General features: G+C 42.1%; 1 protein-coding gene and 1 non-coding gene across 4 annotated transcripts in view; both read right to left on the bottom strand.

Moving 5' to 3' along the window:
* LOC129149782 (retinol dehydrogenase 16-like) overlaps nt 1-26,424 on the bottom strand; it is a 55,058-nt gene that overhangs the window by 11,666 nt on the left and 16,968 nt on the right. For 2 of the 3 annotated variants that reach the window (XM_054718950.1, XM_054718949.1), the window contains exon 2: nt 170-549. In XM_054718950.1, coding sequence (XP_054574925.1) covers nt 170-482 — 313 coding nt within the window. In that variant the 5' untranslated portion in view covers nt 483-549. Of the gene's footprint in view, nt 1-169; nt 550-26,424 lie in introns of those variants that run through there. The other variant, XM_054718951.1, reaches the window with a different exon arrangement.
* On the bottom strand, nt 13,060-13,166 carry LOC114229898 (U6 spliceosomal RNA). Its single transcript, XR_003615784.2, has one exon. It is a non-coding gene; the product is annotated as a U6 spliceosomal RNA (small nuclear RNA).

The following is a 26,424-nucleotide window of genomic DNA, read 5'->3' as shown; positions in this document are numbered from 1 at the left end:
AGAGGCTACGGCAGTGGTCTGAGAAGAGGCTCAGCTGGTATGCTGGGTGAGGTGAGGAAAGCTATTAGGATCTCAAGTTCTAGAAAACACGTTGGGAATCTTCCCCAGGTAGCAAGGGGTCTTCTCTTGACAGGAGAGAAGGAACAGACTTGAGAAACCTGGGTGATACCTCTGTCCCCCGTGCGCTCCTTCACCCACTGGGTGGCCGCAGCGATGCTCTCTGTGCTGGTCACATCCAGGATCACCGTCTCCAGCCTGTCTGACGTCTTGACCCTCAGCTGCTCGGCCCCCTTTTCTGTCAGACATGCAGCCAGCACCCTCAAGCCTCGGAGGTCCAGCTGCCTGGCCAGCAGGTTCCCGAAGCCCGAGTCACAGCCCGTGATGAAGACATACTTGTCCCGGAGGTGGCTCACCACCTGCCTCTCCCGGTACCAGCGCAGAAGGTAGTACAGGCCCACAAGGATTGCCAGGTACAGCCACATGGCTTTGCAGGGACAGGCGGTAGGCAAGGGTGAAATGAGAACGTGGCCAGTGTTCAGTCAGGAGGATCTAAGAACACAGGGTGTAAGTTAGCATACCAGCCTCCAGGCACTCTGACATGGAGTCCTCAAGTCTTTTCTGTTCATCTGGTTTAGTGAGTATTTGTTTGTTTGTTTAGTGTGTATGATTGACCGTGCCCCATTTTGTAGAACTTTGGTACACTTACACCATTTCTAATAGATGACATTGCATTGCTCAGGAAATCCCTTGACCTGAGGATAGTTTTCCCAGCCACCTGATCTGGGTTCTCCCACTCCTCCCTCTTCCCTCCTCTGTTCTTTTCCCCATCAACCTGCCCTAAATTGGAGCCCCCTATGGTCACAGTCTCATGGTCCAGAACTGTCTTCTTCCCTTTTTTCTGCTCACGTCTGGAACCTTGCCCCCCTGATCTACTGGAACAGTGGTCAGCATATTCATTAGTCAACCTAGTCAAATATCAATCAACAGTACGACTGAAATTTCTTTTGAGAGCAAAATTTTTTAAACGTAAACTTCTTCTAACGCCACTTCCTCAAAATAGACTCGTCCAGGCCGTGGTATTTTGTGGAAGAGCCACACCCAAGGGGCCAAATTGCCGCATGTAGCTCACGAGCCACAGTTTGCCGACCACAGTTAACTGGAGAGTTTCACAAAGAGGACGCACTTTGAATCAAGACACACGTGAGTTCAATATCCAGCTCTGCTCCAACTACCCTGTGACCTTGGCAGCGGGTGGAGCCCCTGAGGTTCTCACTTGGCTCAGCACAGAATTCACTCCTAAGAAAACTAAGCTCTGCTTAGAAAACTAAGTTTTGGATTAGAAAGAGAAGGTAAGGGGTATCCTGTCCTCTGCTGATGCAGAAACTCTCAGGGGCAGAAAAGTGCTCTGGAGATGGGAGGGTGTCTGACTACCTCAGAGGAAAACAGGAGAAGAAGGGAATGGGGCGGCCATACTCAGGGAAACTTCTCCCGGCACCTGGGAGGGTGGAAAGGAAGGGCCTGTGGGAAGAAGGCCTAACAGCTACCCCCTCACTCCATGAAGACGCCTTGTCCCCATCCATGGCCCTCTGGCACATGCTGAGGCTCTCCCCTGCCAGCCACATGGGCAGAATCCAGACCCAGACCCAGACTCTAAAGGTAGAAAGGATCTGCTTAACAGGGACCACGTCTGGGTCGTTAACTTCACCATCAGGGAGGCTGTAACCCCAGTAACCACAAAGGCCTCCGTCCACTTTGTATGAGGGGGATGATGGGGAGGTGGAGACATCTGCCCCCTCAGGAGACTAAAGAAAGGACTAGACCCTGGAGCCCAGACCAGCTGTCCCCGAGGGGCTTCAGGGTGAGATGAGGAAACCATTTCATAAAAGGGGGCAGACCAGCGGGTAGACAAGGACAGAAGACGCCAGTTTCAAGCTCTGGGGCCTCCCTCACTGTCCAGTTTCACAGTTCTGACTGGTGAGCAGGGAAGAGTAGAGGCACTGGGAGAGGGGAGAGGTTTCCTTAAAGAAATGCCTGGACATATGGCAGCAAGCAGAAGAGACAGACAGGGGCAGACTCAGCCTTCAGCTGTAACTCTTGTCTGCAGAGAGGAACTGTGTGGATCTGAGAGTGTTTGTCCCTCATGTTGGGAGGCGGCAGCAGGATGGCACCTGCTGGCCCTGCAGAAACCAGCCTGTCCCTGCTTCCTGGGGTGACGGCCAGCACCCGGCTACAAAACTTTCCCAAGATAGAGAAGGAGGAAAGCAAGGAGGGAGGAAGGAGCCCTCAGGGAGCCAAAGCGCATGCAAATCCTCCTAAGGGGAAATTCGGGTTTCTTGGAAGCAACTGGAGATTTTCGTTCCTTAGTGATCACATTCTTTCAGCCACAAAGTATCAAGGGCTAGAGGCAGAGAAATCTCCCAGCCCACGTGAGCGGTGCTTCACTTTTGTGAATCCTAAAAGTTATATAACTGCTTGGGGATTGCCAAGAGCTTCACAGTCCATCCAGTTGGGAACAATCTCAGGAAGTTCTGTGAAAGATGAAACAGAGGGCCGGAGACCATGGGATACCAGGACACAGGCTTTATTGGCGATCACCCTGCTGGCCGCCTTCCAGAGGGGAAAGGGAAGAGAGAGAGAGAGAGAGAGAGAGAGAGAGAGAGAGAGAGAGAGCTTGCTGGGGTGAGAGTGCCTTTTAAGGGGAGGAAAAGAGGGGACGGGGCTTAGGGCACTCAGCCCACGCTGATTGGTGGTTTCATGTAAGGCACATGATTAGCTACCTAGGGATTTAGGAATTGGAGGTTTAGGATATATGGCAGGTGCTGATTGGTGGTTCAATGTACAGTCCATATAAGGTGTTCAGGAATGTCCGGCTGCAGGTGGAGTTTATGTCATACTCCATCCATCAGTTGCGGGAAGGGAGGATCTATCATTCCAGGCTTTTGCTGATATTAAAAAAAATTGAGAGTCCGGGCAGGGTCAGGGGATGAAGGTCCGTCTTCCATAGCTACTTCCTGCTGAGAGGGGGCGTCGTTAGGGGCGTCTACCTGGGGTCTCAAGGATTCTGGTGTTAGGTTCTGAATTCAGTGCCAGATAGATCTCTCCCACCTTCTGGTTGGTGAACGCCTGCATTCTGTTCTGCAAAAGACTAGAAAACAGCACATGAGAAAGGGGGCTAAAGAGCAAAATTAAAGGAATAGACACCAGTTGGCCTAATGATGGGTGGCTGGACGAGGAGTGCAGCAGCATAATTTCCCCAAGGGACTGGTTGGTGAAGTCTTGAGAGCGATCCTGTTGAGTCACTTGGGAGGTAAAAGCTGGTCCTGAGGCTGCCACAGCATCACTTGTCTGGTTTTGCTGATTTTCTGGGCCTGGAGCTGAAATACAACTGAGACCTAGATGTTATTTTTAGGGGAAGAGTAGGGGTTTCAGTTGCCTCACTAGTGATATGAAAGGGGAGAATAGGTTACCCTGGGGATGAGGTTCTTGTTTTCCCAGTTTTGCCCTTTGCTGGGCATCCAGATAGGGTTTCAAAGTATGGGTAGAGCAGTGGTTAAGCTCCCTATGGCAGTTCCAAGCCCTGCTGTGATGCTGAGGGTTAGGAGGAGAGGGATGATCTGGACTGCCCTTTTGTGTCAGATATGATGGGTTACGGGGACAGGTAAAGACTGATTATTGGGGCTGCATCTACATTGGGTGAGAGATAGATGAAAGTGTAGGTTCCTGTCCAGCTGATGGGGAGACAGATGTATGTGTTTTCCGCACAGTGGAAGAAAAATCCCTGATCATGGAGACAAGCTGAAAGGTGTAAGGAGAAGTTTCTAGTTCCACACTCCAAGCTGAGAGGGTAGTCACCATGGCGCTACCAATAAGAGGTGACAAATGAGTGATTGAGATTGTATTGCAGTGAAAGTGGGAGGGAAAGGGAAGGAAAGGAGTAGTGGAAGCCAGGGACCTGGATGGTTGGATAAGAGGTTAGACACTGAATATTCTGGTTTAGCTTAAGAAGTATCCAGCAACCTTGTCCTGTCAAGCTTAGAGACTGAAGCCTCATTTTCTTGCTTAGAGTAACTTTCTTTCTTTCTACTTTTCTCTGTTCCATCTCATCACATGCACAACCTTCACGAAACCTTCACAATTTCAAATTAGCCTTCAAACCTTCCTTCTATGTCCTTCAAAAATGCATAACCATGCTTCAGACCTTCTATTTAGCATTTCTAAAAGGCAGGGGTGGGGGAGGGATCAGGCTCCAAAGCCTGTTCCCAGGCTAGCCAGGCTTCTAGCTGCTTCAGTCCCAAATGGCCACATTCTTCCTACAGATAATGATCATAGAGGAGATAAGGAGATAAGGCATTTACAGTCCAAGGAATGGCTTGGCCTTTTGGGGTAAGAGAGTGAAACTGAGGTAGGTGACTGTGGTTTGGGACAACTGGGTTTTATGAGGGGATGCATGATAGCCCTGGCTGGGCACCAAGGTAGAATGAGAAAAGAGTGAATGGGGGAATTTAGTAAGATGCTGTGTAGACGTGAGGTGGCTAATGGCTGTGAGACTGATCTGTCAACCCCCATAATAGAGACTGAGGAGGGGACAAGGGTCCCAGCAAATTCAGAGAGGGCAGAATAAGTGGCTCTAGTGTCAATTAAAAAGGAGATCGGCTTACCTGCCACCACAGTCGTTACCCGAGGCTCTGTCCTGGTGATGTAAGTCTGTGGGGCCCTGTCAGGGCCTGGGCAGCTTCTTCAGTGGCCAGTCCCAGGAGGTCTGGGAGCTCCAAACCGGATCCAGAGGGTGGCCATGCTGGACTGGCTGAGGCCAGACCTGGAGGAGCCAGACTACAGTCTGAGTTCCAGTGGCCTTCCCTTCCTCACCTTGGGCAGGGCCCAGGCGGGGGTCTCGGGTTTGAGTAGGACTTGGCTCAGTGTCCTTCCTTGCTGCAGTTGAGGCATGGGCCCGGAGGAGGCTTAGCCCTTGACTTACCCTCGGTTGGAGGACCGGCACTCCGTTTGGGGTTCGTGAGAGTGGTGGCTAGGAGCTGGAAGGCCTCCTACTGGGCCTCAGCCTTGGCTGATCTCGTCTTTGATTTTGGATTTGGGTCTCCTTGTCTCTATTATTAAAGACCTTAAAGGTAGGTTAACGAGATCTTTTTGAGGGGTTTGTGGACCTGCAGTTGCGGCGTATGTCGGGGAGTACAGGTGGTCAGGTCAGTGGAAAAAGAAACCTGAGATGCCTCTCAATCTGTGAGGCTGAACTTAGAGAATGGGACGTGGATTCAGAATATGCCCTAGTTCCTGCTGCCTCTCTCGGGGGTAGAGTGGACGCGAGAGTAGAAGAATCTGTTGAGGAAGGCAGTCTTTGGGCCTGAGAATGAGTGTTAGATGGGAAAAGCTATTTTGGAGCTCAGGTTCTCTGGATTTGGGCTCAGGGACTGGGGAGAAGGCAGCTGCTGGTTAAGAGGGTCTGAAGAGAAAGAGTCTAGACGTTTTTTCAATTTGAGAAAGGTCAGAGAGTGAGAAGGGAAATGGTCAGCCACCTGTAAATTTGTTTGCTGGAGGCCACAGGAGCGGAGATAAGGCGGAGAGCACAGGGGAAGGCTGGGGTGGAGGTGGAGGGGTGTTAGAATTCTCAGAGGTAGAAATGCCCCACCCTACCTCCCATAATGAGGGCGGGACCAGGAGGGGCTTTGCAGGGAGACTGAGGACTCAGTGGTTGAGCATCGACCTGGGAACCAGGTGGTTGTGGTTCAATTTTCAGTAGGAGCACCTGCCTGGGTTGTGGGCTTGATCCCCAATGTGGGGCATGCAGGAGGCAGCTGATCAATGATTCTCTCTCATCATTGATGTTTCTATCTCTCCCTCCTTCTCCCTTCCTCTCTGAAATCAGTAAAAATATATTTTAAAAATTTTTTTAACTAACTAAAGAAAAGCACCTTGGAATCCTCCCTGGTGAATGGTGAGTATCCAATAGCTATTATTACTGCATCTCCTCTGTGGCAATTCATAGTGGCATTTGGGGATTTCTTTTTTATTGTTTAAAGCAGTGGTTCTCAACCTTTCTAATGCCTCAACCCTTTATTACAGTTCCTCATGTTGTGGTGACCCCCAACCATAAAATTATTTTTGTTGCTACTTTATAACTGTAATTTTGCTACAGTTATGAATCGTAATGTAAATATCTGTGTTTTCCGATGGTCTTAGGCGACCCTGCTAGCGGACTCACAGGTTGAGAACCGCTGCTTTAGAGCCTAAGACCATCGGAAAACACAGATATTTACATTATGATTCATAACAATAGCAAAATTACAGTTATGAAGTAGCAACGAAAATAATTTTATGGTTGGGGGTCACCACAACATGAGGAACTGTATTAAAGGGTCGCGGCATTAGAAAGGTTGAGAACCACTGGTTTAAAGTATTACATATAGTAGTACATATATCTCCTTTTTTCCCCCCATTGACCTACCCCCAGCCTCCCCTACCTCCTGTTACATGCCCTCATTGCACACCCCCAATGTCTTGTGTCCATTGGTTGTGCTTATATGCATGCATACAAGTCCTTTGGTTGATCTCTTTCCCCCGCTTACCAACACTCCCCAGACTTCCACCTTTAATTTGACAGTCTGTTCGGTGCTTTACTGCCTCTGTATCTATCTTTTAGTTCATCAGGTTATAATGTTCTTTATTTTCCATAAATGAGTGAGATCATGTGGTATTTTTCTTTTATTGCCTGGCTTATTTCACTTAACATAATGCTCTCCAGATACATCCATGCTGCTGCAAAGGGTAAGAATTCCTTCTTTTTATAGCAGCGTAGTATTCCATTGTGTAGATGGACCATAGTTTTCTAATCCACTCATCTGCTGATGGGCATTTAGGCTGTTCCCAAATCTTAGCTATGGTGAATTGTGCTGCTATGAACATAGGGGTGCATATATCCTTTCTGATTGGTGTTTCTGGTTTCTTGGGATAGATTTCTAGAAGTGGGATTACTGGGTCAAATGGGAGTCCATTTTTAGTTTTTTGAGGAAACTCCATACTATTCTCCACAGTGGCTGCACCAGTCTCCATTCCCACCAGCAGTGCACGAGGGTTCCGTTTTCTCCACATCCTCGCCAGCACTTGTCATTTGTTGATTTGTTGATGATAGCCATTCTGACAGGTGTGAGATGGTACCGCATTGTCATTTTGATTTGCATCTCTCGGATAATTAGTGACTTTGAGCATGTTTTCATATGTCTCTTGGCCTTCCTTCTGTCTTCTTTCGAAAAGTTTCTATTTAGGTCTGTTGCCCATTTTTTTTTATTGGATCATTTATCCTCCTTTCATTAAGTTGTATGAGTTCCCTGTAAATGTTGGAGATTAAACCATTATCGGTGATGACATTGACAAATATGTTCTCCCATACAGTGGGCTTTCTTGTTGTTTTGTTGATGGTTTCTTTTGCTGTGCAAAAGCTTTTTATGTTGATGTAGTCCCATTTGTTTGTTTTCTCTTTAGTTTCCATTGCCCTAGGAGTGGTATTGGTGAAGAAATTGCTTCTGCATATGTCTGAGATTTTGCTGCCTGTGGATTCTTCTAGTATTTTTATGGTTTCCCATCTTATGTTTAAGTCCTGTATCCATTTTGAGTTTATTTTTGTGTATGGTGTAAGTTGGTGGTCTAGTTTCATTTTCTTGCATGTATCTGTCCAATTTTCCCAACACCATTTATTGAAGAGACTGTCTTGACTCCATTGTATGTTCATTCCTCCTTTGTCAAATATTAATTGAGCATAGTGGTTTGGGTCGATATCTGGGTTCTCTATTCTATTCCATTGGTCTATATATCTGTTCTTGTGCCAGTACCAGGCTGTTTTGAAAACAGTGGCTTTGTAATACAGCTTGAAATCTGGTATTGAGATCCTACCTACTTTGTTCTTCTTTCTCAGGATTGCTGTGGCTATTCGGGGTCTTTTTTATTCCAGATGAATTTTTGGAGAGTTCTTTCTAGGTCTGTGAAAAATGCCATTGGTATTTTAATGGGGAGTGCATTGAATCTATAGATTGCTTTGGGTAGTATGGACATTTTAATGATGTTGATTCTACCAATCCATGAACATGGTATGTGCTTCCATCTATTTATGTCTGCCTCTATCTCTTTTTTCAGTGTCCTGTACTTTTCCGTGTATAGGTCTTTTACCTCCTTACTTAAGTTTATTCCTAAGTATCTTACTTTTTTTGGTGCAATGGTAAATGGGATTGCTTTTTTAGTCTCTCTTTCTGTAAGTTCACTATTGGTGTATAGAAATGCCATGGATTTCTTGGCATTAATTTTGTATCCTGCTACATTGCCGAATTCATTTATTAAGTCTAATAGTTTTTTGATGGAGTCTTTAGGGTTTTTCATGTACAGTATCATGTCATCTGCAAATAAGGACAGTTTTACTTCTTCTTTTCCAATTTGGATGCCTTTTATTTCTTCTTCTTGTCTGACCACAATGGCTAATACTTCCAGTACTATGTTGAACAGGAGTGGTGAGAGTGGGCATCCCTGTCTTGTTCCTGTTCTTAGGGGAAATGGTTTTAGTTGTTGCCCATTGAGTATGATGTTGGCTGTGGGTTTATCATATATGGCTTTTATTATGCTGAGGTATGATCCTTCTATTCCAACCTTGCTGAGAGTTTTTATTAAGAAACGGTGTTGGATTTTGTCAAATGCTTTTTCTGCATCGGTTGATATGACTGTGTGATTTTTATCTCTCAATTTTTTTATGTGATGTATCAGGTTTATTGATTTGCGTTTATTGTACCATCCTTGCATCCCTTGGATAAATCCTACTTGGTCATGGTGTATGATATTTCTGATGTACTGCTGGATCCAATTTGCTAGAATTTTGTTGAGGATTTTGGCATCTATGTTCACAAGGGATATTGGCCTGTAATTCTCTTTCATTGTGTTGTCTTTATCTGGTTTTGGTATTAGGGTGATGCCGGCTTCATAGAATGAGCTTGGAAGTGTTCCTTCCTCTTGAATTTTTTGGAATAGTCTGAGGATAGGTTTTAGTTCTTCCTTGAATGTTTGGTAAAACTCCCCCGTGAAGCTATCTGGCCCGGGCTTTCGATTGCTGGAAGCTTTTTGATGACTGCTTCAATTTCTTTCATAGTTATTGGCCTATTGAGATGTGTAGATTCTTCCTGATTGAGTTTTAGAAGGTTATATTTTTCTAGGAATATGTCCATTCCCTGTCCATAGTATTTTTTTATAATCCTTTGTATTTCTGTGGAGTCTGTTGTTATTTCTCCTCTTTCATTTCTGATTTTGTTTATTTGGGTCCTCTCTCTTTGCTTCTTAGTGAGCCTGGTTAGAGGTTATCAATCTTGTTTATCCTTTCAAAGAACCAGCTCTTGGTTTTGTTGATCTTTTGTATTGTTTTTTTGGTGTTGTTGTTGTTTTGTCTCTATGTCGTTTATCTCCGCTCTGATCTTCATTATTTCCTTCCTTCTGCTTACACTGGGCTTTTCTTGTTGCTCTCTTTTTAACTCTTTGAGTTGTAGGGCTAGGTAATTTATTACCATTGTTTCTTGTTTTTTTTCAGTAGGCTTGTAGAGCTATGAACTTCCCTCTCAAGACTACTTTCACTGTGTCCCATAGATTTTGGATTGTTGTGTTTTCATTGTCGTTTGTTGCCATGATGTTTTTTATTTCTTCTTTGATCTCTCTGGTAACCCAGTCATTGTTTAACAACATGCTATTTAGTCTCCATGTGTTTGATTTTTTTTTTTTTGGATTGTTTTTATTGTAGTTGATTTCCAGTTTTATGCCATTGTGATCTGAGAAGATGCTTGATATGATTTTTATATTCTTGAATTTGAAGAGACTTTGCCTGTGACCCAATATATGGTCTAACTTTGAAAATGACCCATGTGCACTTGAGAAAAATGTATATTCTGTGGCTTTGGTGTGAAATGTTCTGAAGATGTCAATTAATTCCATCTGGTCTAGTGAGTCATTTAGGATTGATGTTTCTTTGCTGATTTTTTGTTTAGAGGATTTGTCCAATGGTGATAATGGGGTATTAAAGTCCCCTACTATGATTGTATTGCTGTCAATATCTCCCTTGATATCCTTTAAGAGCTTTTTTATGTATTTGGGTGCTCCTGTATTGGGTGTGTATATGTTTACCAGAGTTATATCTTCTTGTTGGATTGCTCCCTTTAGTATTATGAAGTGGCCTTCCTTATCTCTTGTTCTGTCCTTCACTTTGAGATCTAATTTGTCAGATATAAGTATTGCTACCCCAGCTTTTTTTTTTTTTCATTTCCATTTGCCTGAAAAAACTTTTTCTATCCCTTCACCATCAGTCTGTGTGCCTCTTTATTTCTGAGGTGGGTTTCTTGTAGACAGCAGATATATGGGTCATGTTTTCTTATCCAATCAGTTTCCCTATGTCTTTTTATTGGGTCATTTAATCCATTTACATTTAAAGTTATTATTGATAGGTACTTGTTTGTCGCCATTTTTATTCTTTACCTCTGTGTTCCTTCTTTGCTTCCTATTTCTTCTTTTTACAGCAGACCCTTTAGCATTTCTTGCATTGCTGGTTTGGTGGTAATAAACTCCCTTAGTCCTTTTTTGTCTGTGAAGCTCCTGATTTCACCCTCAATTTTGATTGATAGCCTTGCTGGGTACAGTATTCTTGGATTCAGACCCTTCCTTTGCATGACTTTGTATATTTCATTTCATTCCCTTCTGGCCTGATGTGTTTCTGTTGAGAAATCTGTTGCTAGTCTGATGGGGGATCCTTTGTATGTAACATTCTGTCTCTCTCTGGTAACTTTTAAGATTCTTACTTTAGCCAAAACCGGTTTGGCTCAGTGGATAGAGCGTCGGCCTTCGGACTCAAGGGTCCCAGGTTCGATTCCGGTCAAGGGCATGTACCTTGGTTGCGGGCACGTCCCCAGTAGGGTGTGTGCAGGAAGCAGCTGATCGATGTTCTCTCTCATCGATGTTTCTAACTCTCTATCCCTCTCTCTTCCTCTCTGTAAAAAATCAATAAAATATATTTTTTAAAAAAAGATTCTTACTTTGTCGTTGCTGTTTGCCAGTATAATTATAATGTGCCTTGGCATTGGTCTCTTGGGGTTCATTTTGTTTGGGACTCTGTGAGCTTCTTGGATTTGTGTGGGATTTTTCTTCCCTATATCAGGGAATTTTTCTGTCATTATTTCTTCAAACAAGTTTTCTATTCCTTGCTCAGTTTCCTCTCCTTCTGGTACCCCTATCATGCGGATCTTGTTTTGTTCCATGTTGTCCCAAAGTTCCCTTAGGCTCTCCTCCTGCTTTTTAATGTGTTTTTTTTTAAGCTGCTCTACTTGGGTATTTTTTCCTACTTTATCTTCTAGCTCACTGAAACAGTCCTCTGCTTCTTCTAGTCTACTGGTGATGCTTTCTATTGAGTTCTTTATAGCAGTGATGCCATTTTTTAATTTCTTCTTGGTTCTTCTTCATTTCCTCTTGGTTCTTACACATATTATTGAATTTGTCTTCCATTCTCTTCATCCACTTATGACCATTTCTCTGAATTTTTTTTTCTGACAGGTTGCTTGCCTCCATTTCGTTTACTTCCTTTTCTGGTGATGCCTGCTTTTCTTTCATATGCAGGCTGTTTCTTTGTCTCCCCATGATCTGTCTTCTCCAGGTGTCTGGTTATATAGTTCTCTCTCTCCTTTCCGTGAGGGGGTGCAGAGCGCCTCTGAGTCTGTGTGCTCATGCAACTTGGGAACCGGTGTCCTTGGGTTCGCAGCTGTTCGCTGGGTGCCATAGTTGTAGATTTTCAGGCTTCCAATAACATCCACTTTCCCATTCAAGATAGCACCCTCTCCATGTCAGAGCTGGTCACTCTGGAAGGGAACCCAGCAGCAGTGGGGGATGCCCGGTAAGGGGAACCCCGTCCGGCCACCCCTACAGTCTCCTGGAGTATAATTGTCCCTCAACTCACCAACAAACACTCCCCGTGCGACCACACACTCTCCCTTTGTTCTCTTACTCACACACTATCTTGCAGTCTGCCTTCCCATCGGCAGCCATCTTCCCTTCTCCTTGAGGATGTTTTCGACCTTTTATGTAAGAAACACAACACCAAACAAGTAAATAAAAGAGGAAGCTGGTATTGATCCACTTCAGAGAAAAAGTCTGGTCATAGTAGGACTTGGGAGAGGTATCTCAAAATCAATTCCACATAAGGGTCTCTTCTTCCTCACCACCCTGCCCCAGAAGTAGAAAAGGGCCATGCTTATGCCAAGCACTTTACATATTTTACCTCATGTATCCCATACAGTAGCCCTGTGAAGGCATCATCATTGCCCTCACTTAACATATAAAGAGTCGGAGACTCAGAAAGGTAAAGTGACTTGCCTGACGTCACACAGCTACTACATGGTGGAACAAGGTGTCAGAGCCAAGTCCAGTCCCCAAACGAGTGTTACCTCCACCGTGTCTCCGTAAACGCATGAGTGAGCAGGAAAGGGCTGAGCCATGCCAAGGACAGGGTCCCTGGGCTACATCCATCTTTGGGGACCCTGGGGAGTACCTTATCTGGTACTGCTGGGCAGATACAGATGCCTCCCTCACAGGGGGAAGCTGAGGCCAGAGGGCAAAGCAACTTCTGTAGCCAGATTTATCTTCTGCACTTGGTGGCCTTCTGGAAGCTCAGGCTGGGCATGAGAGTGCAATTGTTGCCAAACTCCTCAGCCTAGACCTGTTCACTATCCACCTGCCCTTGCCACACAAAGTAGGGTCCTAGGCCACAAAGGCCACAGAGTTGGGGGGGTGGTTCCTGGGACAGCCTGCTTTGCCCCTTCCTCCAGGGTCCAGACACAAGCCCTTGGCCCCTCCGACCCTGGGAAGCTGCCTGCCTTTATCTGTGACTTACAATAATTCCTCCCTGGTACCTTCCTTCCTTCAGATTGTTAATTATAATGTCTTGTCTACATTTTTTGAAAAACAAAAGGGGGAGGGTGTGAGAAGGAAGAAGAAAGAGTAAGTTTCCAGGAATTGTTTCACTGCTGTCGCTCCTGTTGCTAGCAGCAAAGCTGTTTGCCCCCCACTTCTTTTTTTTTTTTTTTTTTTTAGGGGCCATGCTAATCTTCTCTGTATCGTTCCAATTTTAGTATATGTGCTGCCGAAGCGAGCACTTTGCCCCCCACTTCTTTTGCCCAGATTGGGAAGGAGCCTTGGCTCCTGTCCCGCCCTGTTATCCTTCCATCCAGTCTCTCTCTTCTCATCTGCCCACCTCCTTCCGCCAAAAATAAACACCCACATGAAACTGCAGAGCTGTCACTTATTTCTTCCTGAGAGAGCAGATTGTCCTGTGCTCCTGCCAGGAGGGACCACCATCACCTCCTGCAGCTGCACATACACACTCGGCCATGTGACGGGAGGGGGCTGGAGAGCAGGTGGAGGTGAGGCTGCAGGGGGCAGGGGTGGGTGATATCGCCATACCGAGTGGAAGATTCAGGAGCACAGGAGACACCAGCCACTAAAATGCAGGCTGTAGAGGAACAGAAATGGCCATGGGTCAAAATGTGTGGTCCATGTGGAGAGAACAGAGACCAGAACTAGGGGGCTTGGTCCAGTGGCGTCTCCATCTGTATGTCTCGAAGGCATGGAGAAGGAAGCAAAGATTCTCTTAAGGCTCCTTACTGAAAAGATATATTCCCATGCTAGAAACTGAGATGAGAGAGAGAGAGAGGGAGAGAGAAAGGGGGGGAGGGTGGAACTGCCTGAAAAGTGCAAGTAAACCACATTTTATTTATTTATTTATTATTTATTTTTAATCCTTATCCGAGGATATTTTTTCATTGATTCTTAGAGAAACTGGAAGAGAGAGGGAGAAACAGAGAGAAACGTTGATGTTAGAGAAACACATCAATTGGTTGCCTCCTGCACACGCCCTAAACAGGGCCCAGGCCGAGTAGGATCCTACAACTGAGGTACTACGTGCCATTGGCAGGAATCAAATCCGGGACCCTTTGGTCCACAGGCCAATGCTCCATCCACTGAACCAAACCAGCTAGGGCTAAACCACATTTTATATTCTCATAGCTCATCATGACAAATTTATTGATCTCTGTCCCCAGGTCCTGAGTAATAGGAGCATCTCCTCTTGTAATGAGGTGACTCTTGTGGAATCCTGGACAGCTTCGGGATGGGGCTGGCCAGCAGAGAGAGCAAGCCTTGATTAGAATCTGGATCTTTCACTCCCCATCCTACAGGGAGAAATGGGCTGAAGATTAAATTAAAAATCAATCATGCCTCTGTGAGGAAGGCTCCATAAACTCTGAGGTTCAGAGATCTTCTGGGTTGGTGACCACATCCACAGTTGGGGTGTGGTGCACCCCAGCTCCACAGGAACAGAGGCTCATGAACCTTCCTGACCTCCCCTCTCCCATGGACTTTATCTGGCTGTTCATCTGTGCCCTTTATTATAAACTGGTAAAGGTAAGTAAACATTTCCCTGAGCTGTGTGAGCCATTCCAGTAAATTACTGAAACTGAGAGGGGTTTTCAAGAACCCCTGACTTTGGAGCCATGTTGGACAGAAATATGGATACCCTGGGGATCAACTGCTTGCGACTGGCCCCTAAAGTGAGGACAATCTTGGGGACTGAGCCCTTGCACCTGTGGGGTCTGACACTTGCTCCAGGTGTTTGGTGTCAGAATTGAATTAAATTATAGGATACCCAGTTGGTGTTTGGAGAGTTGGAAAATTGGTTGGTATTGGGGTTGGGGATTGGGGGAGAAACCCTACACTTAGTGTCACAGTGTTGTGAGAAGAGAAAAGATCTTTCTTAAGGAGGCTTTAAGAAAACTGCAAAATTGCCCGAGCCAGTGTGGCTCAGTTGGTTGGAGAAACATCCACAACACCAAAAGGTGGCCTGTTCAATTCCTGGTCAGGACAGATACCTAGGTTGTGGGTTTGATTCCAGGTCAGGCATGTTTGGGAGGCAACCGATTGATGTTTCTCTCTCTCTCTCCCCCTCCCTTCCTGTCTCAAAAATCAATTTTAAAGAGGAAGAGAAAACTGCAAAATTAAAAATATCTCTTCCCCCAGAAATGGTTGGTGGTGATGGTTACACAATAATGTGATTGAGCCCAGCTAGCGTGGCACAGTGGTTGAGAGTTGACCTATGAACCAGGAAGTCACAGTTGGATTCCTGGTCAGGGCACATGCCTGGCTTTAGAGCTCAATCGCCAGTGTGCGGCATCAGGAGGCAGTTGATCAATGATTCTCTCTCATCATTTATGTTTTTTTCTCTTTCTCCATCTCCCTTCCTCTCTGAAATCAAGAAAAAAAATATTTTTAATAAATAATAATATATAAATCCTACCTATTCTTTGCAAAGCACTGCTTAAACGCTGTCTCCTCCTCTTTCTCCTTAAATTCTATCAATCTCCTCCATACTCCTCAGTCATCTCCTGCTCTTGTCAACTCCATGGCAATCAGTCCTCTAAGGTGCATCTCTCTCTGCCTGTGGTCTCAGCTTCCCCACATTCAGAGCCAATCTCTATACTCCAGCCAGTGGGTTCTCTAGAGGCTGATCTGAAAAAGTAGCTCCCCTGATTTAATATTTTCCATGGGGTTGTGCTGCCACCAACAGCATGAAAGTCCATGGCCTGTCCAGGGCCACACCCTCATGAGCCCACCTTTCCAGCATCCTTCCTGCCAGGCCAGGCCTAGATGATTATCCCTGGAAGATCCCACAATAAAAGCAGTCAATTATTACTCACCCTTACTTCTCACATCCTACGTTGCCAGGTTGCCAAGTTCAGTTCTTCACTCCTCACCTAGGACCCCTCTCCAGGACCCTCCCCCATTCCACTGGCTACCACGCCACCATGGCTAACATGGTCACAACCATCACAAGTGATAGCCATACCATTTCTGGATCTCTTGTCTCTTTCTCGGCTATCAGACACTTTAGGCCAGGGGACAAGCCTTGTTATCCTCAGACGTTAATTGTGCACTCACAGATGTGCCCAGAAGTATCTGTAGAGTTGAGTCAAATGCTCTACCCCCAGCTCCAAGACTCCCTGCACTGACTATCCTAGGGGTTAAGGACATGGACTCTGTAGCCAAGTTATTCAGGTTCCAATTCTGCCTTAGTCACTGTGGGCCCTCCTCCAGGACAGGGTTAGGTTAAATCAAATTTTATAGACCTGAGGCCCATCTTGATCCCCAAAAGATAAAAAAGTGCTTCCTCATGAATGTCTGGCACAAAGCAAGAGAGAGGAATCTGGAAGGAAAACCTCTGAAGCTGTGTGAAATGAACTCCCTGGAAAAGTCCTCCCCAGAAGCACAGAAGCAGGAGGACTGAGGGAGGGCCCCTGTCCCAGCCCAAAACCTGAAGGAGTCAGAGAAGACCTCAACACTGTATTGGAGATGCAGTACCCCCACCATACACGGACACACACCCAAGATGCTGGAGACATTGACCACACTGCCCCTTGTCTATGTCATCAGGGGTAGCAAACTCAGGGTCACCTGGATCACCCCCAACAGGTTCACACTGAGCATTGTTATGAAATCTTGTTTGGTCAGTCATTCATTGGGTGCCGTGGGCACAAACATGCCAATTATTCACCAGGCCCAGAGTCCTGGGCACAGTGGGAGTAAGAGAGCAACACTGTGCTGTCACCCTGTAGTGAGATCACATGTGTGGTTCCAATTAAGGTTATTTTATTAAGTCAACAACAGTGTGATGCATGCCATAAGGAAAAAGAGTGTAGGAGAGGAAACAGGAATGTGCTGGTTACAGGGAGTCAGATTTTGCGAAAGTGTTTACCTACTAAATGGCATGGATGGTCCTTCTCATTTTTCTGCTCCTCAGTGCCTGGCACACAATAGGCAATAAGCCCATCTTTGTTAAGTGCATGGACAGAGTCTGAGATAAAGTATTCAACACTATCTTTATAGGAGAGACTTATAGACAGGTAGAGAGAAATGGGTAAGAGACAGTAATGAAGGGAAAACTAAAGAAGAGAAAGGAAACCGGGCCAGGGGGTGGGGGGCGGAGAATGAGAAAAAGAAAAACCATGAATAATTTAATTACTTTCCACACCCTGGTTGGGAAAGATACTCTTAAAATCCCGGGACTAGGGTTAAATAGAGACAGGCCTGCATTGAACATCAAGAGACTAGCTTTGAAACAACCTGCCTCAATCCCAAGGCAATATCTGCTCAGGAAGTCAAGGTCACCTTCTATGCCAGGAAATTCCAAAGTCCACCCTGGAGTGAATGCTCAGGGCAGACTCTGGGAACAGGTGAGGAGGCCTCCTGCCACACCTAGTGTAGACTGCACCCTTGGCTCCAGGAAGTGTCACTGTCTCCTCTCACCCTCCAAAGGCCATCCTTGCCCCATCCTCCCAAGTCCCAAGCCCACTCAGCTTGCAGGAAACTTCTCTGGAAGAGACAGGGGGCAGACACTGCAAGGATTGTAAGACAGACCCATAGACCTCATTGGCAGGGGCAGGTGTTACTGCTGAAAACAGGTTCATTTGTGCTGTTGAGAGAAAAGAATTTCAAAAGGCACACATGTGGAGAAGGTTAAATGTGATGGAAAAAATCTATAATAATAAAAGTGTAATATGCTAATTAGGCCGGACATCCTTCCAGACAACCTTCTGGACAAAGCCGGGGCTGTGAGGGCCGAGCCCCTTGCATGAATTTCATGCATCAGGTCTCTAGTAAATACATAAAGGTGATTGTTGGAGACAGGGTGTAAGCTGACACAGTCTTTGCACCTGAAGGGGCTAGCAAGGCTGGCCCCCTACCTGCACAGTTTTCCCAGACTTGTTTGGATGGTGGTTATCAGTAGAATGAGAGCAACCCTTTCATGGCTTGCCAAGAAGTCTGTAACTATTTACTGAGAATCTGCCTGATTTACTGTACCGAGAATTTGTCCTTCTACTCTATCTCTCCCTTAGAGATTAAGAGGAACAAAGAGTACATTCCTCTTCACAGACCTCCTATTCAGTGTTTTGTGTATAAAAGGCATTACAGAGTTAATAAACACGCTACAGCCTCTCGAAGACTCGTAGACCTCCCGATCCCGCTGTCCTGTCTTTCTTTCTTTTCTCAAATCCCACCTCCCTACCTCAGCCCAGTTCAACCTGTCAGGCTGGCCCTAGCAAATTGGCACCCAAACAGGGACCTGAGGACTTGGGAAGCAGACAGTGAGGATATCCTCCAGATAAAGAGTGCACTCGATAAGGTAAGGGAGGAGCAATTTATTGATAGTCGGGAGTAAAGCATGGGATAAGTAGAGTTTAGAGAAAATGCCCTTTAGAGGCAAATGTCGAAGTCTATGTGATCACAAAATAATGTTGTTTCTTGTTCAAATTAGAATCTTAGTGTATGTATGGAATTTAAAATCTGTAATAAGTGAAACTCCACTGCTGAAGCCGCCTCTGATGCAGAGAGATTCAGGAGTGGCAGAAGAGGGCAGGGCTATCTGCTCTCCCACAATAAGATTACTTGCAATAAGATTACTTAATACCTTGTTTAAAAATTATAAGAGAACTAGCAGGGAAATGCAAATCTTGGCCAAATTGGGTGTGAGTTATTACTTCAGAAAGCAAAAAAGAAAGAAAAATTTTGAGATCTGTCTATCTTTTAAGCATGAAAAGAAATTCAGCCAGATCTGTTGCTGATGCTTCTCCTGAAGTAAGCAGGATGTGGGGGAAGGGAGAGACACGTGACGATCCAATATGGACGCCCATTCTCCTAGTATACAAATTAAAAGTTTTCTTTCTCGCCATGAAAAGGTTTTAAAAATTTAGAAATGCGTCTGGGATATCTGTACACGTGTAAAGAGAAAGCTAGTATAAGGCAAATGTGCACTCGGTCGAATTTCGGATATTAGATAGGTCTTGAACTAGACTTAACTCTTTACAAGGGCTACAGAAATGAAAAACCCAAGACTAGTTTTTTCCTAAGAAAAAAGGAAAGAAAAAAATAGCGAATTTAATCTAAAGGAAAGAAATTCAAGCTGGTTCCAGCAACAAGATTCATATTTCCATAATAAAGAGTAGTTTTTAAAATGCTAATAAACCTTGTTAAAAAGTTAACTTTTAAAGCCTTCAACAATATAAGTAAATTTGTCTCTGTTATAGAATTTATCCAAAGTAAATGCTTTAAAATAATTAGAATTGGATTTGAATCTCATAAATTGTTAAAATATATTAATTATAAAGATCTAAGTAGCCCAAGTAACTGGCTACGCCCTTTGTTAATAGAGGAAGGGGTAGATGCCCTCCCCCCAGCAGACAGGTAATATAGTTTCCTGCCAGTAGCCATCTTAAGGAATATAGTAATTTACATTTAAATAAATCAAACCTGTTTTACCATCTTTAAGAAAGGAAGATTTGGCAGCTTAAAATTTTAAAATTCTGCATTAATTATATCATAATAAAAGTTTATTGACTATCTAGATATTTTAAAATAAAATATATATATATACACTGAAATATTAATCTAAATTTGCCTCATAAAAAATCTAGAAGACAGAATTAAATCTATTAATTGATTATGTCTTGTATTTTTCTTAGAAATATAAAGTGTTATTAATCTAAAACCTACTAAAAATATTTGACTTACCAGCTTTAAAAGTTCAAAGTACAGATTAAATTAAATAAGAGAAATTATATAAATATAGTAATTATATTACCTAAAATATAAAAATGTATTTTTAAGAAAATAAAATATTCTGTTTTCTCTAATAATTAGGAATTCAAAATATATTAGTTATTGATCTGATTTTAAAAAGAGGATTAATTCTATAATCCAGTTTAAATATAATTGATATTCTTTAAGATAATTTAGGTATATAATTTTTAAAGCATATATATAAATATATACATATATATATTTAATCTTTCCAAGTTATTTCAAGACTGAGAGTGACTTTTGAACATTTCATTGGGCCCCAAAATATTCAAAAGTCTGTTCTCTCTTAAAAGAAATATATTTTTAATTAAACCAAGTAATACTTGAAATCACATAGAAAGCTTTATCAAATAAAAGTTAATATATTTTACTTATACATATATATTAAATATTATAAAGGTTTTCACCTATGAGAAGGGCAAAAACAATATATTTCTTAAATATAGCCAAATTGTTCAACAGCAGTAGAATTTCTAAAAAGACAAAAGCCATACTTTTAAATCAGACCAATAAAGTATCAGACCCATAAGTTTTACTAAATAAGTTTCTTTACTTTTTAATTAAAGATACTTACTTAAGTTACTTTATAAATTAGCCTTTTAAAATATAATCAAGATCTCATATAAATTAAGTTACATAAGAAACTAATGTTTAAATAATTAAATCCAAATAAAATCTAGGAACAGATTAGAAGCCACCATTTACTACCTAACTTTATGTAGCCTCCTACATTAAGCTAGAGGCGGGGCAACATTTGCGGTTTATAAAATCAGACATAAATTTACTTTATTTTAAATAAAGATACCTACTTTAATTACTTAAATATATTAGCTTATTAAATTATATTCAAGGTTTTCAGCTTAAAGAAAAGCCAATATCTTTGTAAGCAATTTAATTAAGTATCCTAAGAAAGTTACTAAGACCTTGTCTATACAAAAAGAAATTAACAGACAGTTTAAAATTAAATTGCCATACCTAGAGCAAAGAATATCCTTACATAATATTATTCTACAATATCATTATCATTTTTGATATTTTACAACAGCATATTGTACATTTATCCCAAACAAACTTACAAACTAATTCTTTGAATGTTTGGCAGCAATTTTAAAAAGGACATGAAAGGAATTAAGGCACTGGGAAGGCACTTGAGCATTCTATATTGGCCCTTCTTACCCTTTTTGCCAAGAGGGAACCTCTTCTCACAATCCAATTGCCCGCAGCTGTTACCTGAGCTCTCTATTCATGCTGAGGTTGAAGCCTCATGGTGGCTGGTACCATAGATCTGTCTATCGTCCAATGGTGTGAGCTGGGCCCTCCCTGGAGAAGAAACCTGGGTTCCCCAAGATATGTGATCAATGCCAGGGCCCCGCCAGCAGGTGAGGGGATCCCAAGGCAGGTGCTAAGTGTGGAGGCCACGGGGCCATAGGCTATCAAGGAGACAGAACTGAACCTCACATCACCCTGCTTGGCCCCAGAGGATGGCTGGTTAGCCAGAGACGGGTAAGATTCCTCAGGGAAGGAACAACCTAAGACAGGCACAGTCACAGAGGGGCAATCAGGAGAGAACTTGGGGGTCAACAGAGGTAGGGCACAGATCCTCACCCCCCCAACATTAGAGGGTCTTAAACCTTCGCCCCTTCTGAGGGAGGTCTCCTGCCCCATGGCTGCTTCGCGCTTCCCATGCCTGGCTCAGATCGGGACCCAGGTAACAGACAGAGACTTGGCCCAGCTCAGATAGGGACCCAGATAACAGAGACATGGCTAACAGCAGCTGCCCTATATCTAAATCCAGCCTAACACCAGGAATGCTCAGGGCTTTCTCAGGGATACAAATAATCCTTTCCATTAATATTTACAGGGTAAACTAACATTGTTATTAAAATATTACATTTAAAAGTAAATTAGTAGTCAGCCTTACTATAAAAGTACTTATAATATAGCTAACTAGTCGCCTATAGGCTTAACCTTCAAACTACAGCCCTACAGGTTACCTATTGTAAAAAGAAAGACAAAGATTCTTAAATAAAACTCTCTATAGCCTAAAAATTATTTCTAGAAGGAAATAAGGAGGTTTCCTTCAAATATTATAGGAATTATAATTAAAAGCCTATATATTTAGCCCTTTAAACTAAGGTAAATAATTTATATTTTTCCTCTCTAATAAGTTTTATATAAAATTAAAGATTAATAGCAGAAACTTAATGTCATTTATTGTCCATAATCTAGGACAAGTAAAGTTAATAAATAAATTAAGCTTTATTTCAGATTAATTTAAATTAGCTAATTAAAATAAGTAAGTATTCATAAAACTTAATTATACTAAACAAAAAACTATTCCTAAAGTATTAACAAAACTTTATTGATAGTTCATCTCATAGTAAAATTACTTAACATACAATGAATCCAAAGCAATCATATTTCTATACAAAAATTAAAAATAAAAGATTATCAAGACTACATTAAAAATTTTTACAAAAACTTCATAATAATACAAAAGAAGAGATTAATAGAATAATATCTTAAAAGAAATATCCTATAAGTAAATTATATCAAGCCTTAATTACTTTAAAATTTTTACTCAAATATTAATTTTCATTTATAATACTAATAACACAAAACCCATAAAATCTTATAGTATCAAAATAAGCCAAAGGAAAATCATTTAGACAAAAATCAAAAGGATCCCAACTCTAATTTACAGAAAATATTTCTTTATTAATCTTTGGTCGAGAATATATTTATATTTCCAGAAAACTCCAAGACCATGTAGATTCCTATAACAACGGATCCCAGAGAGGACCTAGTAGAACTGTTCCAGCCACAAAGTGGGCAGCAGCCCACAAGAACAAAGGTAACATAGTCCAGAAATAAATATAGTAAAGACACTTTGCCATGCTAGCAGTCAGCAGCTGTACATTACTACAGGTTGCCCAGGACCAAGAGCAAGGAAGGTTGGTATATGTACTTCCAGATCATGTGTACACACCCTTCTACATAAAAGTCAACATGTTTAATATTTGTGTTCTACCGGGACCCTAGCTTAAAGGCTTACTTTATTTCTAATGCAGGGAATAGTATTAACTACCACATTAAAAGAAATATTATACCTCAGGCATTAACCATTTTCACATATAGCCTTAACAGATTTTACTACGGAGCCCATCAACCTATAGTAATAGTACTTATATAGTAAGTATAGCAAAAATTATTAAAACAGCTACTATAGGGCACACTAATTTAGAAGAATTTTTCATTTAATTTTCAGCCTTTAAAATATTATTTAAGAACGGCAATTTCCATATTTTATTTGAAGCAATGTCCTCAGTATATTATCCACCTTCCTATACCAACCTTAGGGGTAAATCCCCGAAAACTTAAACCTAATCGAATCTGGCAAAATAAATGTCACTCAATTGTAGAAAGAACCAATCATACTCTTAAAATCATTTACTAAAAAACAAAAAGGGGGAGACAGTTGTTATGTGTCACCTCAAGAGAAGCTCAGTCAAGCTTTTTAGACTTTAAAAATTTTTGAATTGTGATACAGAGGATCGTACAGCAGGTGAAAGGCATCAGGCCTCCTGTACAATAGCCTCCACCGAGTCAGCTAGGTGGAAGGAAACATAAATCAGAAAAGAGTTATATCAGATCCAGTAATAATGTGGGGAAGAGGTTGTGTTTTATATCTTTTCAGAAGGAGCAACACAGCCAATTCAGGTACCAGAGCATTACGTGTATCACCACAATGGACTCAGACAAGCTCCTGTGTCCCTTCACTCAAAAAGGACTAAGTACTACCCTAATGACAGCAAAGCGGAAGAAGAAGAAAACTAAAAGCTACGCAAGGGACTGAGGTGCCAGCATAGAGTCATTTAAAGAAGTTAACGACTCAAGTGCAGCAGATTATAGAAAAACAAGAAGTTGAAGCTACTTCTTCAACCATGTTCCTACTCATGCTAGCATCTATTAGCTGCCAGTCTTCTGCAAAGTCTTGCACAGCCAAGTCCAAGGACCCTAAGTAAATATACACCAGCAGCACAAGAGACTTTCTTTCATTTAGTAGCTAAAAATGTTAACATGTCCATAGTTTTGAATTCTTTCTTTTTGTTTTGTTATTATTTAATAGCCAGAGTTTTGCTCTTGACATTCAAGTTTTGAAAATGATAACATGTATATAATTTAATTTTGCATTGGCATTGTTTGCAATTGTTTTAATATTAGAGCTTTATTATTAATATTTAAATTTTACTTTTATTATTAGTAGCCTAAAAAACAAAAAAGGGGGATCTGTTGGAGACAGGGTGTAAGCTGACACGGTCCTTGCACCTGAAGGGGCTAGCAAGGCTGGCCCCCTACCTGCACAGTTTTCCCAGACTTGTTTGGATGGCGGTTATCAGTAGAATGAGAGCAACCCTTTCATGACTTGCCAAGAAGTCTGTAACTATTTACTGAGAATCTGCCTGATTTACTGTACCGAGAATTTGTCCTTCTACTCTATCTCTCCCTTAGAGATTAAGAGGAACAAAGAGTACATTCCTCTTCACAGACTTCCTATTCAGTGTTTTGTGTATAAAAGGCATTACAGAGTTAATAAACACGCTACAGCCTCTCGAAGACTCATAGACCTCCCGATCCCGCTGTTCTGTCTTTCTTTCTTTTCTCAAATCCCACCTCCCTACCTCAGCCCAGTTCAACCTGTCAGGCTGGCCCTGGCAGGTGATGGCAAGATTTTATTTGGGGTTAAGAGCATTAACCCTTTGCACTCGCTTGCTTTTTTCTCGATTCCTCTATTCTACTCGGGATTTAATTTTTTTAATACCCCAGATTTTACAAAGCACAGCAGTAGAATAAAAAACTGGAGTTTCTTTTCATACAAACTTATTTATTTGGATTTTTTATATTTCAAATTATTGATACATTCAAAGAGTAATTTTAATCTCTATAATTTTTTATGGTGTGATATTTTTTGCAACATTCACCCACATGAAGACCTGGTTTACATTCACATGTTTCGCAAATATAAATCATCTCTCTTCTTCCTCCTTTGATTTTCCTGTTAGAACAAACAACACAATCTTTGTGTTTTTTGTTAGGGTGAGGTGTGATTATATAGAGCTTTCCATCTAAACGTTGCTCTAAGTTAGTGAATAATAATCTACCCCTGGAAGTTAGTGTACCATTTCTGAATTCTCCAACAAGATCATGTACTAGTTTCCTAATAAATTTCACATGCGTTATCAGTTTTTCATTTTTTCTTTTTTGGCATTCTTTGTACAATATATAGGAATTTAAAACACTGACCTCAAGCCCCCAGAAAAACAATTTACACCACCATTTTAGAGTCTTCCTTATAAAACAGTATGTGCCTGTGTAGTGATCAGCTATATCAACACCCCCCATAAACTTTGTATAGTTGGTCACGACCTTGGGTTTGAGAACTATTTCCTTCCCACCACCACGCACTCTCCTTTCCATAGACTCAGTCTCTGAAGTGTCCCATGTACTGAGCATTGTGACTATCCTCTTGTCTTTCCACGCAAGAAGCATTACATTTTCATCCCTGAAAGCCACTATATCTCCTTTCATTAGCTTTGGATGTTTGATAACAGGTGGATTATCTTTCCTATTGGGCATTATTGTCCCTGTCAAGTGTGTTTTTTCCTTGAACAATTCCTTTGCAAGAGTGACATTAGTGTAATACCTGTCAGTGAAGAAATGATAACCTTGAGAACCAGGTACTGAGTTCTTCAATCTTTCATGAAGCTCTAAAACTATTCTGCTAGTAAAAGGGAGATCAGGTCTCACCAACGTTTCAGATGTTATTCCCCCATAATAAGGGACAAATGAATGTACGTAACCACATTTTGAATCTGAGAGGACATATAAACGAATACCCCATTTTGTTGGCTTTTTAGGATTATATGTGATGAAGTGTATCTTTCCCTTGAAACCAACAACAGCCTCATCAACAACAATCTCTCTTCCAGGACAGAATCTCTACCTAAATTTCATTTCAAGGTATGATAAGAAGCAGTTTACCTTCTCAGTTCTTGTTCTCAAATCTTTACTTGACTTTTGGTCATTTTTCAAGTGTAATATCCAAAATATTTGCAAGAACCTTTCTCTTTTGAAAACAGATCGAAAAAATGGTATATGAGACTCAAAATCCATGGACCAATAACTCTGCAAGTTGGGGTGATTCAATACACCCATATTTAGTATTACACCAAGAAAAGCCTTCATTTCCTCTATCATCACATCTTTCCAATTATTTCAAGTGGATCGCTGGGATAGTTCTTTCTGGCTAATTTTATGCCTAGCATACTCATTTGTCTCATCCGTTATATTTTTTATCAACATCTCAGTAAAAAACAACTGAAAAAAGTCTATTGGTGTGGCACATCCAGAAGGAACTTGAGGTCCAACATGTAACTGACCAGTGGAGAAAGGGATTCTGCTAGGCTCTTTGTCATTCACAGATGTAGATGTCCACTTTTCTTTTTCCTGTTTTCCCCTAGAAACAACTTTCACTGGGTCTTATACCCGATTTCTCAATGATATCACCTATATCTCCATCACTCTCACTCGAATAAACAATTGTGCATCTTCGTTTTGCCTTTATGAATTCAATGTCACTGTCACTGTCAGTACTTTCAGCCAGATCTTTGGGCAAAGCAAGGGACTTTTTCCTTTCTGTAGTTCCACTAGGATCAGGAATTTGTT

Source organism: Eptesicus fuscus, chromosome 7, assembly GCF_027574615.1.
Source record: "Eptesicus fuscus isolate TK198812 chromosome 7, DD_ASM_mEF_20220401, whole genome shotgun sequence".
Classification (NCBI taxonomy): domain Eukaryota; kingdom Metazoa; phylum Chordata; class Mammalia; order Chiroptera; family Vespertilionidae; genus Eptesicus; species Eptesicus fuscus.
Note: the sequence above shows the minus strand (reverse complement) of the source record. Positions and strands in the feature narration are given on the sequence as shown.